At 33.0% G+C, this 14,220-nt stretch overlaps 4 protein-coding genes across 4 annotated transcripts; 2 read left to right on the forward strand and 2 right to left on the reverse strand.

Moving 5' to 3' along the window:
• Nucleotides 1–908: 908 nt before the first annotated feature.
• RO3G_07850 (uncharacterized protein) lies at nucleotides 909–1,681 on the reverse strand (the record flags this gene model as incomplete). The annotated part of the gene is made up of 5 exons (XM_067662440.1): nucleotides 909–1,142; nucleotides 1,206–1,300; nucleotides 1,364–1,508; nucleotides 1,577–1,633; nucleotides 1,676–1,681. 5 exons carry the CDS (start codon nucleotides 1,679–1,681, stop codon nucleotides 909–911), a joined length of 537 nt encoding a protein of 178 aa, XP_067518541.1.
• A 2,194-nt stretch (nucleotides 1,682–3,875) lies between these two features.
• Nucleotides 3,876–6,328, reverse strand: RO3G_07851 (uncharacterized protein; the record flags this gene model as incomplete). The annotated part of the gene is made up of 10 exons (XM_067662441.1): nucleotides 3,876–3,891; nucleotides 4,001–4,156; nucleotides 4,208–4,272; nucleotides 4,324–4,535; nucleotides 4,597–5,058; nucleotides 5,112–5,264; nucleotides 5,315–5,557; nucleotides 5,601–5,708; nucleotides 5,848–5,894; nucleotides 5,955–6,328. 10 exons carry the CDS (start codon nucleotides 6,326–6,328, stop codon nucleotides 3,876–3,878), a joined length of 1,836 nt encoding a protein of 611 aa, XP_067518542.1.
• Nucleotides 6,329–8,441: 2,113 nt separating this feature from the next.
• On the forward strand, nucleotides 8,442–8,710 carry RO3G_07852 (uncharacterized protein; the record flags this gene model as incomplete). Its single annotated transcript, XM_067662442.1, has 3 exons — nucleotides 8,442–8,445; nucleotides 8,508–8,572; nucleotides 8,630–8,710. The coding sequence occupies 3 exons, from the start codon at nucleotides 8,442–8,444 to the stop codon at nucleotides 8,708–8,710; spliced, it is 150 nt and encodes a 49-aa protein (XP_067518543.1).
• Nucleotides 8,711–10,396: 1,686 nt separating this feature from the next.
• RO3G_07853 (uncharacterized protein) lies at nucleotides 10,397–12,718 on the forward strand (the record flags this gene model as incomplete). The annotated part of the gene is made up of 1 exon (XM_067662443.1): nucleotides 10,397–12,718. The coding sequence occupies one exon, from the start codon at nucleotides 10,397–10,399 to the stop codon at nucleotides 12,716–12,718; it is 2,322 nt and encodes a 773-aa protein (XP_067518544.1).
• Between the last annotated feature and the right edge of the window lie 1,502 nt (nucleotides 12,719–14,220).

Here is a 14,220-nt window from a genome sequence, read left to right on the forward strand (position 1 = left end):
AAAGTTAAAGAGGTAATGCAAATTACAAAAAATATGATTGATTTCAAAGAACAGGATTTACTTGAATTATGAAGATTGATGACATTAATAAAAGGATACAGAGTATCTATTGATTAAAGTAAAATATAATGCATTTAAGTAAAGTAAGCAAAGTATATAATTATGATAAGTACAAGTAAAGTAAAAAAATTAAAAAAAAAAGACTAAAATAGAGTGAAAAGCTGGTAATTGAGGAATCGGTCGAACATTTTTAGTTCAATAAAGACAGATGAGTGAGAGAGAACTCATGAATATATTTTCCTGTATGGATCATAAGGGAGATAATTCCTATATTAAAAGCGCTTTAGTCAAAAGAGCTCAGCTAATACTGCTGGGCACAAACGAATAGATGTTTCATATCGTCATTTAAAAAGATTGTGGATGACAATATGCTGGCATTAATATATACTTGTGCAGCTATACAATGTATCAAAAGGAAAATATTGTGTTTTGGCATAATGTTCCAACATTATTATATAAATGGACCAATATCAAATAGTGAATATGTGTATTAGAATAAGCAGAGGGATATTAAAAAATAGTTTATCTCTGAAATCTTGTTGAAATCATTTTTTATAAAAGAAAGGTTTATACAAGTAATAAAAATACACATACTTTTAAGAGCCTCGCTATTCTTTATATTTTTTTTTCTATTAAAATGTTCTTAAACTGCTTACATTTACTGTATATACGTTCATTAACCAAGCTCACCATTGCATGAAAGAAAAAAAAAAGTCCTTGATTATTTAGAATAAAATAATTAATCAAGCTATATGCTCTCGACATCTTTAATTAAATAATTTATTTTATCAAAGAGAGATCAAAATAAGCACCCTTTGTATGCTTAAAAGGCAGAAATGAGTGAAATGCTATGAATTTTGCATTTCCTCAAATCTTCTACGCACACCTTCTTTGAATTCCGCCGCCTTTTGTTTAAAGTTATCAATCAGCTTTTGTTTTTCAGCTTCATGCTCGCGATGAAGGATTGAAATTTCTTTTTGTGATTGCATAGCCGCTTTTCGAAGCCTTTGTATTTCTTCCTTGCATCGTTCCAGTTGCTCTTGATGATTTTTAGTGGTCATTCCATATTCTTCCATCATTTTCTAAAACGTGAAGGAGAAAAGAAGTCGATAAAAGTTTTACTATGAATAGGCAAGACAACTTACAGTGTTATTTGCGATTTCTAGTTTCAATTTTTTGACTTCATGTTCAAGTTCTTGTTTCTGTTGGTCTTTGATGTTTGCAATTGCTTCAGATCTGACTATATATGTTTAAAATTAAGCTATCTCAACCTGGATATTAACATATTTCTATATCAACTTACATAATTCAATCTTGGCTCGTCGTATGCTATCCTCAATCGTTCCTGCATTCAATTTATGTACAAGGTCTTCTTGGCACACCTGTGTCCTTTTCAGTTCTTTAAAATGTCTGAAAGCATTCATGAATGTGCTATACTTTTCTGATAACTATGATTTCCATTAAAGTAAGAAGAAAGAAAAAAAAAACGCTGATATACCCGAGGCAAATCACTTACTGCTGTATTCTTTGCCTGAATGTCATCGATAGTTTTGTTGAGTCGTTCAGTTTGATTCTAAAAAATTAATATCATCAAGCAAAACAAATAAAGCCTTACTTTCATATCTTCGGTTTCCCGTGTTGCTCTAGGGTTGGTTTCGTTAGGTAGTGATATACAAGGAATATTTGTTAAAGATTTTATGAGATCAAGGATTGCAATCACATCATCAAAGTCTTTTTGTGGATACTCCTTTAAGCATGAAACATGGTACGTTAATAAATTTACGTGTAAAAATATTATGCCGTTTTACATTTATGTACGTGAATACGGTCGATTTACTTCTACCACTAATGAATTCCGCAAGAATATTAACTAGCAAATGTGGTTCTAATGGTACCTTACCACGGCGATTGGGCATTGTAATTGTATCAATAGCGTCTCCTGTAGTAAATGTTAGCTTGTATATGTCGTGTTTTGATCTCTCTTTGGCTACATACGAAGACTAATAAATGAATAATGAATACTTGAAGAGGTATGTGCAAAGAACTTTGGATGAAGTAAGTCTATTATAAACAAGTTGCCACGACGCTTTGTGGTTTGATCATATAGCATGATTTTTAAAATAAAAGGGAGTTTAGATCCTGTCTGCACTTTTTTCCATATATCGTCAATACTGCTCACTCCCTTCATAAAGGAGTCAATACCTCCTTCATATACTGAGAACGCTACGTTCATTGAATGAGAAACAATCTATTCATTTTAAGTACATCACTTACTGGACCGCCATTTATCTTTTCTACAGTCAAAACAATTGTCATCTGTCACACACATATACACATATTCGATCTGAATAGGATTTTTAGATGACGCGATTGCCTCTTTCAGTAAGTTCAGAATAGTCTCATGGCTTTGACGTCTATTTTTTGTGGTGAGATGCTATCCCGAAATATGTTATAAAGCTCAGAGTGTTACCTATTTTCATATAAATAGGTTGATCTAGATGTAGATAGTAAATTAATGTCTTTGCATAAACACATGTATCATATATACACTTCATTACCCAATACTGATATATATTCCTGCCGCATTGTAGCCTGATATCTAAATGCATTAACATCTAAATAGTGAGCATTACGCATTTTTTTGAATTACCGTTCATAGCAAGGTTGATTAGTTCTTTATATTTTTCAATTAGACCAATTTGTGAGTTTGCTCTAACACATTGGCTAACTTCCCAAGAGTGCCTATTTTTTGGTTCTAGTTAATTGGTTAAACAGTATAATAAATAGCTGCATTTACTGTTTATCTCCAACTACAATGCAAAAAATGCAACTTTTGTTTTAATCAATGCTCGATCCGCATTTTCTAGCAAAATAGATCTACTTACCTTTTAGAGATAGTCTCCAGCCATCTTGAGTTTGAGATTTCGTCAATGAAGTACCGGTTACTGTCTCCTCTTTGTTTGGTACTAAGAGTGCAATTGTCTCGATTTTTGAAAGTTCCATATGCAGTAAATTATGAGGCTACTATGTAAACAAACTGCAAAACCAAAGAATAAATTTTAATGGGTGTTAATTTACTCCGCTAGACCGAAAATGTCCTCGCCAAATGAATCAACTAAGACTATAAAACCATTTTTAAAGACATGGTTATTTGTAGTGTTATTGACCAACAAAAAAATCTTGGTGAAGATGTAGTTATTTCAAGGCCCCTTGATTAACATTCACTTTGAATGATGCTTTAAAATAATAAGGTTGTAACGGTTTAGTTTTAAAAAAGAAAATAAAAAAAAAAGTTAGAACACTGCTACAATCATGATCTTTTTTATATAAGCTATAAGCGTTCACTACATGCTTTTGTTCCGAATTGCTTGTGCACCGAGAAAAGCAGTGATTAATGCTGGCCCACTTAAAATTTCATTTTTAGAAAAGCGCAAGCCATTAAAATTTGCAGAATTCCTTTAATAATAAAAAAAGTAAAACGAGGAGCACCCCCAAAGTACATTAAATAACTTGCATATTACTTCTTTGTGAAATATGAAGCTAATTATGAGATATTCTTATTACATGGCATAGGAGTTAAAGAATAGAGCGGATTTAGCTTAGGCGAAAGATGAAGACAAGTAAAAAAAAAAAAAAAAAAAAAAAAAGGAAGATGTATTGGATGGCTTTTCTTGATATTATATATTAAATTATTTATTGCAATCTATAAATTGTAGAGTAAAATCAAGAATGTTATGTCAATTTAACTTTTTTCGCATATTCTTCAATGCGCGAGTAAATTCTTTCTGTAACATTATCGGCTTTTCCGGATACAATCAGTAGGATATCCAACTAAAAATATTAATAAAGCTACATACTAAAAAGATTTTTTTTTTCTTTTCGCAAACTTACTGTCATTTCCCAGTTTCCAAGTATATCAATATGATCCGCAGCTTTGTACCCACCTCGAACATCCAATTTGCTTGTACTCACTTCATGTTTATATTCACGAAGCACAACTGGGCTATGTCCGGGATTATATAGATCTGCATGTTTTCTCCAGCCTCCTGAAGGTGCACACATATAACCAAGTGATAACAATGGAACAGTACCATCACTATGCAATAAATAGTTAGTAAAAACAACCTCTTAAAACTATAAATAATACCCGTTCGAAAATCGAATACCAGTTTCAATACGTTGAACAGGATCGTTGATGCTTGCGTCAATATGCTATATACGTATTAAGGATCAGTGACCTACATTGCTTTAAGTTTCAAGTACCAATGAGGGTGTTTTATCGGGAAAAGCAGCAGAGCTTGTTTTTGCAACAGCAGGACTGCTGTTTGGTTCTGCATTTTGCTCAGTTGTACATTCAGCTGTGCTATTCGAATGACCGCATTCTTGATCCATATTTTCATTCAAGATTGCGTAATAATAACTACGCTCAGTAGGAACTTCGATGCCATAAAAGCAATAAATTTTCATGTTTGGAGCTAAAAATTTCATTCTGTAAGTGATTTTCTACCTTTGACCTTTTCAGTAACATTATATTACCATTTGGTAAACGAGACTCAAGAGGATTAGACCATTTCGTTGGATCATTTTCATTTCGCTTTAGCTGTTTAGAGGATGTAGTAAGGCCAAAGGAATAGTTTGCATACAATTGTTTGCCAAATTTAATGTCAGCATTTTTGGTTAATAGCTGGATTGATCCTTGTACCGTATAATTACGAACTAAAGGATCTCCCGAGTTACTAGGTATATCAGTTGAGTTTTCATTAAATCCTTCCGGTCGAGGGACAAATGAAATCATATTGCCAAATGACTGATACTTTTCATCTTCTTCATCATCTGGAGCGTTGCCTCCACGACCCCAAATAGCCTCGCCACCTTTGGGCAACATGGAGGCACCACCCATCCAGGACCTCATCAGCTTTGCTCTTTCTCGACGCGAAAAGAATTTCTCTAGGACGTAGGCGCCAAAACTACCTAGTGCCATAGTATCTCTTGTTTCACCTACCGTACATAGTCTCAATACATATTTCTTATCTTAGTTGCTGTTGATGTACCTGAAAGTAAAGAAGTTACAGCTTTAGGTACACCTACAAGAGGAGCTGCGATATTAACAAAGGATTCTATATGTTCGTCAACCCATTTTTGGCCTCCTTGACCGTGCCCTTTGCTTTCAACCCATTTCAAAAAGTAAGGAAACATAGTACCACCTTATTCAAACTATGAATAAATCCGAAACCTAAGCATATAATATATTTACCCATAGAATGTGTGATGATTACTGATTTTTGCCCGCTTTGTTTCTTGGAAAGCTCAATTGTATGCTTCAACTTTGAAAAGTAACCATCGCGTACTTCTAGATTTGAAAATGACAATCTCCAATCGTAGGAAGCAAAATACATGTTATTTGTATCATAGCCTATAGTAGCTAAGTTTTCAATGACTTTAGCCCATACCCAATAACCAGTAATAAAATAATCAGCAGCTTCCACTCCTTTTTTCTCTATGTATCAGAATCTTAACTTTTTTGGTTAAACACATCTTACCATGAACGGCACGAACTTTGTAACCAGGCGGATCTAAGCCAGTTTCAGGGTCCAACATAATGTGTTCCGTCCAGCTTTCTTTGTCCAACAAAACTGATCTTACCATTGCTAATATTTTATTATTATTTTCAACTTCAAACCTTTGTGTTACAATTTATTTTACTCATTGTCCCCCATAGACGTTTGCGAAAATACTTTTTTGATTGTTCAGACGTACCCCAGCTTTCAAGGCCTGATGAAACTATACCTGGTATCATGACTACAGGAAATTGTGGCTTCAAATCAAGTGACTCTCTGAATTATGCATATTCATAAATCACATAAAATATCAAAAAATCAGGAGGCTTGACTTACTTGTATTCTAAGGCAGGCATAAATGACATCTCTGTAGCTGGAGTGGGTGTGATTAAGTTCGTAAAATTGCCCAAAAATTCATCTACCATTTCTGTAGCTGGCAAAATACTCGCAAGATCAATATCAGCCAGTTGAAGCAAAAGATAATGCTGCAAGCTATTGATGTGACTTTGAGCAACTGGTGTTGTTGAAGCGGCATACATGGCCAACAAACCAACAGATAGACCCACGATAAAGTTGAATCGTTTTCTACCCCAAAAAGGACGTTTTTCTTTAAATACATTAGCGGCAGAATCCGCCATGATGTCCTCTGGGAGCTCTTGATCGTTGGTTTTGGTAGTTTTTTCTTGCTTTCTTCTCCTTAATTTGCTCATGTCACCCAATGTGCTAGAAAAGAAAGCTAAAGAAAAAAGAAAGTACAGTGTGTCTAATATCAGTTCGCGGTTTTTGAAATATAACTTGCGTGTTTTTAAATGACAAATTACGGAAATCATCTTCACAAAATTGCGGTTACACGACCTTCAATTTACGGATTGGTTATTCTCAAACTGCAGTTACCACTATATTAAAAGCTAAATCTAAAATCCATTTAAATGTTTTTTCTTCTTGTACTTTTAAGCAAGGCTATTAACTAGAAACATGATAAACAATACCTTTTTGTATAAAGACGGTCAAGCCAGCATTGTAGATGGATCAGGAAATTCAGCATTGGGGATTTCTATGAAGAAGTTGATCCTTTTAATTTATAACCTCCTATTACCTTAAATTGCTATAAAGCCTCTCAATAACCAATCCCAGAGAATATTGAAGCAGAATTTGATGCCACAATGGAGGAATTAGTGGAAGAAATTGATGTCGAGGAAAAGATAAAAAAAAAGGCCAACATCTACACGGATAAACAAAGGGTTGCTTTCTACTATTTCAATCGCATTGAATTTATGAAAGCCACTCCTTCAAGAAAAAAAGGGCAAGAATCAACGAATGAACAGCGCAAGCTTGGGCCAGAAAACTGAAAGAAAACCTATCCTGGGATATTTTTTTTTTAAAAACAAACAAGGTGAATAGAAAGAAACCTCAGTTGCAATCTGTACGTAAAGGTTTTCTCGTAAATTATTATAATGATTTTCCTCAGGCAACTATAGGCGAAGCTCTTGGATGCTTGACAGAGCATTTTGAAGAACCAAAAATCAAAAGATCAACTGTTGGGTACCTTGTTTTACATGATTGCAATCTAACAATGAAACGTATAGCTGTCCTCCTGAAGCAAGAAATAATTTGAAACATAAGCAAGAGTAACAAGAGTAGTTAGGCAAATGGACAAATACAGATATGAAATACATGTAAAGCCTCATAAACGTTTTGTATAAAACTATTTGTTGCATGCTTATACATGTATTTCAAAAATATCTTTTTTTCAATATTTAAAGTTCAGTACAGTGAATTGGTGTTGGACGCACTGTGCTCAAATACATGATTGCCTTATTTAGAGTATTAAAAAAAATTGAACATCTCTACTCGGTTTCAAGACCAGATGAAAGAAATAAAGAAGGCTTATTACAATACATATTACTTTATATAAAGCAAAGTTTGATTCAAACACAAAAAATGGATTAAGCTTACTTGACTGTATGTTATCTAAAATCATTCAAAAGGAACATTTATGATTGCAATATAAGAAGGAATATCCATATTTGATGATGATCGTTCTAATTTTGTAATATATCCAAGTGCCCCTATATTATAAAGTGATCACAAAGGTGAATGCTTTGTTAGATCCCTGCTTTAATTGTTCTCATATATTTTAGTCTTTTGGCGATCTGAAAGTGCTCATTTGACAATCAGTTTTTTTTTTGGGGTAACTTGCCAAGAAAACCAAGCTGCTATTGTTAGCCTGACGGTGTATACCAATTTTCAGTAACTAAACGTAATCTATCATAAAGCGATGCATTTGGCATGTGAATAGTAAATGCAGGAGCTGAAAAAATAGTCTAAAATAATAATACATAAAGCTATTAAATGTTTTGCCTTTAACTCCTGGATTTTATCTTGCCCCATAAAAAGTCATCCCTAACAATAATATCGAGCTGTAGTAAGATACTTTTTTAGCAAATCTTGACAATGGCAGCAAAAAACAGCATGGATTCTTCAATCACAACACTCTATCATAAATCAGCAGAAACGCATAGTTAGAAAGTAATACACGTTTTGAGTATTCCTAAAGTGTAGCAAAGAATTTAGTAGTATTGATTTTGCTCTTATACTGCATAAAAGTGATGTAAAGGTCAGCCACATATTCGCTTTTTATATTCTTGTACTTGTTTAATACTTAGAGGAAATAAAGTGCAATAAGATATGGTGTGTCTAATGCTTTTTAGCTATTTGGGTGACGGTTTGCATGTTAAAATAGACTAAAAATACTTTTCTTTCAAGAATATTAAAAGCATGAAAAGATGAAAGTACATTTCTTTGATTAGCTCAACAAGTTCAATGGGTTAAATGTATTCTTTTGCAATTAAAAAACATATTCATAAATACAGTATGTAAAATAAATAGATGACATATCATCACCACGTATGGTCCGTGCACATACTGCAAACACCGAAAATACATTTTTTAACGTAAGTGAATAAAAAGGAAGCAAACAAAATATGTATTGATCAAGCTATTTCTCATAGAAAAGAAGAAAAGAGTCAATCCATACTGCCCAAGATGAAAAATGGGAAGCTGTGTATTCAAAATCAGAAAGCAAAAGTTAAATTTAGTTTCAGTAGACTAACGTGCTTGTGATGCTACAAATATTACTTATTTCAAGCGGGTATTATTCCTTTTTGTTTGATTTATAATTCCTTTATTTATCTGAAGAATATTAGTATGCATGCATGAACAATAGGACAATGGTTGTACTTTTGGTCATTGAAAAATCCATGTCAAATTTGATGCATCTTTGCTTTTCGCTTCGGTACAAATACAACCACCCCATAAAGTTTAATTCCAATTAATAACGCTTTTATCTAATCTCCATAAGAAATTGATTCGTACTAAGTTATTGATATAAAGTTAATGCATATCTGGATGTTATTTCAAAACATTTAATCCGAGAGCTAAACACATTACATAAACTATATACCAAGCACCAAAGATTGTTTACAATAAAAAGGACCTTAAAGATTTGTTTAAAAAGGCTTAAATAGTATTATGGTTTCTACTCAATCAAGTTTTATAATTTTTACAGATTGTTTTGGAGCGATCAATTTAAAAGAAGTTGATTATTAATCCAACTTCTTTTTTAAATCCGTGAAGGATATTTATGATTAAAGATATTTGAATCTTTTATAAAATTAATCACATAATATGATACATGAACTAGCTTATAGCGCCTTGTTATAGCTCCACTAGACCCCCTCTTCATCTGAGTGTTTGCTCGTTCATTAAGACCTGGAGCTTATAGGTGTTTCTATTAACATAAGGATTAGTTGTTTACTTCCATCGAGTAATATTAGGATATGTCTTGATATTTAAGGAAGAGAGGAACACGTCATCTAAGGAATGCTTAAAACATTTTGATGATCATTTTTTCCGACCAATATCCATTAATATAACAATTACATGTATTAGATAGAAATACTACCCTTTTTGATTTATAGTTTAACAAAGTCTAATTTTTTGAAGCATCTTGTATTTGTTTTCTTGTCTGAAACATAAATTATGTTATATAATTTCATAAGAAAGATAAATTCGAGAGGAAACGCCTTAGGGAGAACGAAACCTTAGGTATGAGGCTAATCTTATTTTCTTTTTATATTTGTTTATTTAGCTGTTTCAGTCCTGTGTGTTTTATTTATATGTTCAATAAAGTATTATTTCTCTCAGAGGTATACAATAAGTTGTACAATTATCATTTAATTTGTACTATTTTTTCAAGTAGCATATTATGACTTAAGCATAAGAATAGCTTTGTGTTAATTAAATGAGTCGTCACCTGCTTGGTTTTCCTATTATTTTTTTCATATTCCAACTATACTGGGAACTTTGTCGGAACTCTGAGCATGACTGGCTGCTTATTCATTTCTAGTAGAAGCATGTGAAATGGTATGCTTGTTAAATGTTGAAATGAAACTAATAAAAAAGGTATGAGTTACATCAAAGGAAAAATAATAGTTTATAACGGGTTCTAGTGACTATGGATTATTTAAAGCCCACGCGACACATTTTATTTTTGTACAACAAAGAAAAGGAAAAAAACAACAATAATAAAAAAACTGCTCCTTATTAAAAGTGAGACCCACTCCTTTCTCCTTTTTATTTTTGTTACATAACCTTTTTATTAAAAAACATTTTTTTCCTCTTTTTTTTTTTTTTTTTTTTTTTTTTTTTTTTCTTGTTTGATCCGTACTTAATCTCATATCATGTGCTTTTAATTTCTTGCATCTATTTTATTTACCATGACAACAAGTATAATCACCAACAACTATCAAGAGATGCATTTCAACGCACTTCCACTACCGGATAAGGAAATAGAGCAAATATTCAACTTGCAAGGAACTTTAAGTGTTCAAGAATCACTCGATATTTTTCAAAGGATTATTAATAAAATATCAAGTTGGTTAGAGTCTGTCCACCTTGCTTTGTTTTCACTGGAGCAAAGCTTAAATCAAGATATGAACGATATTAGTTTTTTAGAAACAACAGTGAATCAAATGGCGCCTACTATCAATAGTTTATCAGAATTAAACGATATCATGCTGAATAATGGTGTTGAGGAACGAGTGACAAGGATGAAGGTTACCAAAATACAGTCAGAGTGGTCTAGTCTGCAGCACTATATGGCATCTGTCAAGCAGCAAATATTAACCAACAAGGAACAAAACGATTTGGTTTATGATATTGAAAATCTGCTGATACAGATGGACGATGTATCCATTATGATATTTGATTTTCAGGAGAAGAAGCAACATGCAGCTATTATGTCACCTACGTCATCTTTATCCGAAAGAGCCAATAACAATGATGATTTATTTAGTATAGGAAGCAACAGTGATAGCTCTACACTTGTGAATATGACGGCAAATAACATTGGTAAGGAGAATAGCACGATGTCAGAAATTGATCGTGCATTTGATACAATTTTACATGCAATTCAGACTATCTATACAAGAGTTAGCCAAGTGCAGCCGCAAAATTTGACAAAAAAGAGATTTGAAAAATTAAAGGATAAATGGGAGCAATTACAAATGGAAAGAGGTGAATTTAAATACGAATATAAGGAAGATCGTTGGTCGATTGTATTCAAGAGAGTATCAGATCAAGTAGACGTTATGATTGAAGGCTTAGATAGATCAGTCATTCAGTGCCATTCATTCATACAGCACATAAAAAGCTGGTTTCAACAACAACAACAACAATCATCATATAAATCAATATTACGTTCATTTCAACCTAAGTCAAATGCGTGCCCAATAGACATAGAAAAGTTTAAATCTATCGAAAAAAGCTTCGAAGCAAAATATAAGTATTATACCCCAAGCATCGATCGTATGTTAGCTATATTGGGCAACGGTATATTATCTCGTGGCTCAAAAGAGACCATCATTCAACAGAGGCATGAATCAATGCTACAGAAATGGAATCATTTAAAGGAAACCATGAATGAATTAAGACTGAAAGACTTGGTAGAGGCAGAAAGAATTATATCAGGTAATCTACAAAATAAAAAGCAAGCTTCTTGGAAAGAAATAAGATATCGTACTCCTGAACCAACTATTGAAAATAAGCCAAGAAGCCAGATGTCGCCCCAGCATCCTCCTTCTCCACTACGAAGTAGTACATCTGATTCATCTACCTCTTCACAACCATCAAAAAAAACAAAAACGCCTAGACTATTTCGTAATGAAAGCGCTCAATCGAAAAGAGAGGACTTCTATGATGAAGATGAACGCTATTTTGGTGTGGACTTGATGAAGCCAAAGACAAATGGTAAAAGGATATTGTCTCATATGGTAGAAAGACCTTCTACAACACAAGACATAAGGCCGAGAGCAAAAACACCCAGCAAACGCAATGTGAATACACCTCAACAACCGAAAAGCTCGGGATTTAGATCAAAGAGTAGTTTAGGCGATCTAAGAACAGATAGAGTTATGTCTCCTTCAATAAGAACAAGATCTGTCACTCCTTCCTTAATACCAAGGCCAAAAACGCCCAAAGAAATGTCAAGAACAACTTCTCCTATGATACCCCAACCCAGAGCATCCATTAAAACAAATCATCTACCACCTGTACCTACATTACCCAAATATGCTACCAATTCAACTTTAAGAAAAAAACAATCTATGCCAATTCTTCGTCATAAGCCTTCACTTATGGAAATTTCAGTGAATGAAAACGGTATTTATCGCGCTGATCCAAAGGACCCATTAGATGTTGAAGTTGCTCAAATCATGAATGCAAGCCCTATTTCTATCAGATGCCAACGGGTAGAACCAGGAAAATATTATTTTGGAAACGAACTCAGTCTATCTTCTATGGGCGGAAAGAAACTGTATACATGTAAATTGATGACCTACACAGATAGAAAAGGTGGAAAACTAAAGAACAATAAGGTTTTGATACGCGTGGGCGGAGGTTGGCAGGATCTTGAATTCTTTTTGCTAGAACACAGTTCATTAATGGCTAGTGACGTTGTAGTTCGTACTTATACTGGAAATTCAAATCATTCAGCTTTTGACTCGAGTTCTCGCAATAGTCCCAAAGGCTGGAAGAACTAAAGTATACTTTAAAATTTTTTTGTACATTATTCAAACTTAAAATTCCCATGAAATAAAAACCTCCACTTTGTGAGAGTGAATATGCAAATAGTTAATAAATATTAATCTACCTTTGCAATGTTTTAAACTAATTTCACAAAGGAAGGCTTTTCAGGGCCATCATAATAGCTTGAAAGTAGCATTTATCCACCAGTGAAGAAAAGATTACTTGTCAATTTGACAATGGTTGTCAATTACCAAGAATCTTGTATCCTCTTTTCCAACATACTTGACTTTACATAATTTTTGTGATCTTGTCGTTGAACTTGCAGAGAAATAGGTAAGCAATTACTATAGAAATTCACAGCATAAACTATAAGAACATTAAAGTTTTTTTTTGTAGGGGTATTTTATACGAATGCTGATGAAGAGAAGTCGCAAAATGTGGTACAGGCTCAGATAGCCGCGCTTTTTCATTTAAATTTTGATTTTATTCATATAAAAAATTAATGATCACTTTGAGCGCATGTTGTTTAATATTGCATCGTTTTCGCCCTGGTCAGATCAATAAAAAATGAATGAAAACTAAAAACCCCTTTAGGAATTCAGGGTAAAAAAGATATGGGAGGAAGAAATAAGGAAAAAGTGAGTTTTACTAGTGAGGGGAAAGGGGTAGCCAATCGAGGAATCTTTGCCCTGGTTGGAATGGCAGTGAAGGTTGGTGTTAAGAATACATAAGATCATAGTCACTTTGTTTAGTAAAAGAAATCAGGTATGATCCTGAATAGAATGTTGACATAACTTGGAATCATTTATAACATTATTCCCAGCACAGATCAATAAAAGACTTTGATTAGATTTTTATATTAAGCTTTATTCATATTAACTTCACACAGTCAAATGTATGGCGTGGTTGTAATATAGTTTATTGATGACATGAGCATGTTGAATAAGGAATGACAATTACTTACTGGATCATTATTAGCCACGGAAACATTTATCTTAACTGAGATATTATTGTTAGTCATAATATCCAATCAGGGAACTAAAGGTCTTTATATTCATCCGTATCGTCTCCTTAAATAGTCCTACATTCAGAGTTATCTGAAAACATCCCAATAGCATAATTGACAATACAATCTAGATGATGTATCCATCATTCATAACTCGATATGAAAATAGTATTAATAAGCTACATGTAAAATATATTCAATAGATAGTCTACAAGTTAATTCGGATAATCTTCATTAAGTATAAGATGCTGCGTAATTGCATGGTTAAATCATATTAAATCCAGGAAGTAAATCACAGTCAGCCGCAGTCAATCATATACGAGTATTCAATGACAAATATAACAATAGAAGAACACGTACCACTTATCTATTTGTCATCAGTTATATCATACTCATTAATTATTAATCCATGACATGGAATATTATCCGTGTATGAAAAGTATAAATAGAGTGTCATTTTCTTATTAAACAAAACATCTCCGTCGTGTTTGGTCATTAACGATGCCTTTA

The sequence above is a fragment of the Rhizopus delemar genome, genomic scaffold (assembly GCF_000149305.1).
Source record: "Rhizopus delemar RA 99-880 supercont3.5 genomic scaffold, whole genome shotgun sequence".
In the NCBI taxonomy this organism is placed as follows: Eukaryota; Fungi; Mucoromycota; class Mucoromycetes; order Mucorales; family Rhizopodaceae; genus Rhizopus; species Rhizopus delemar.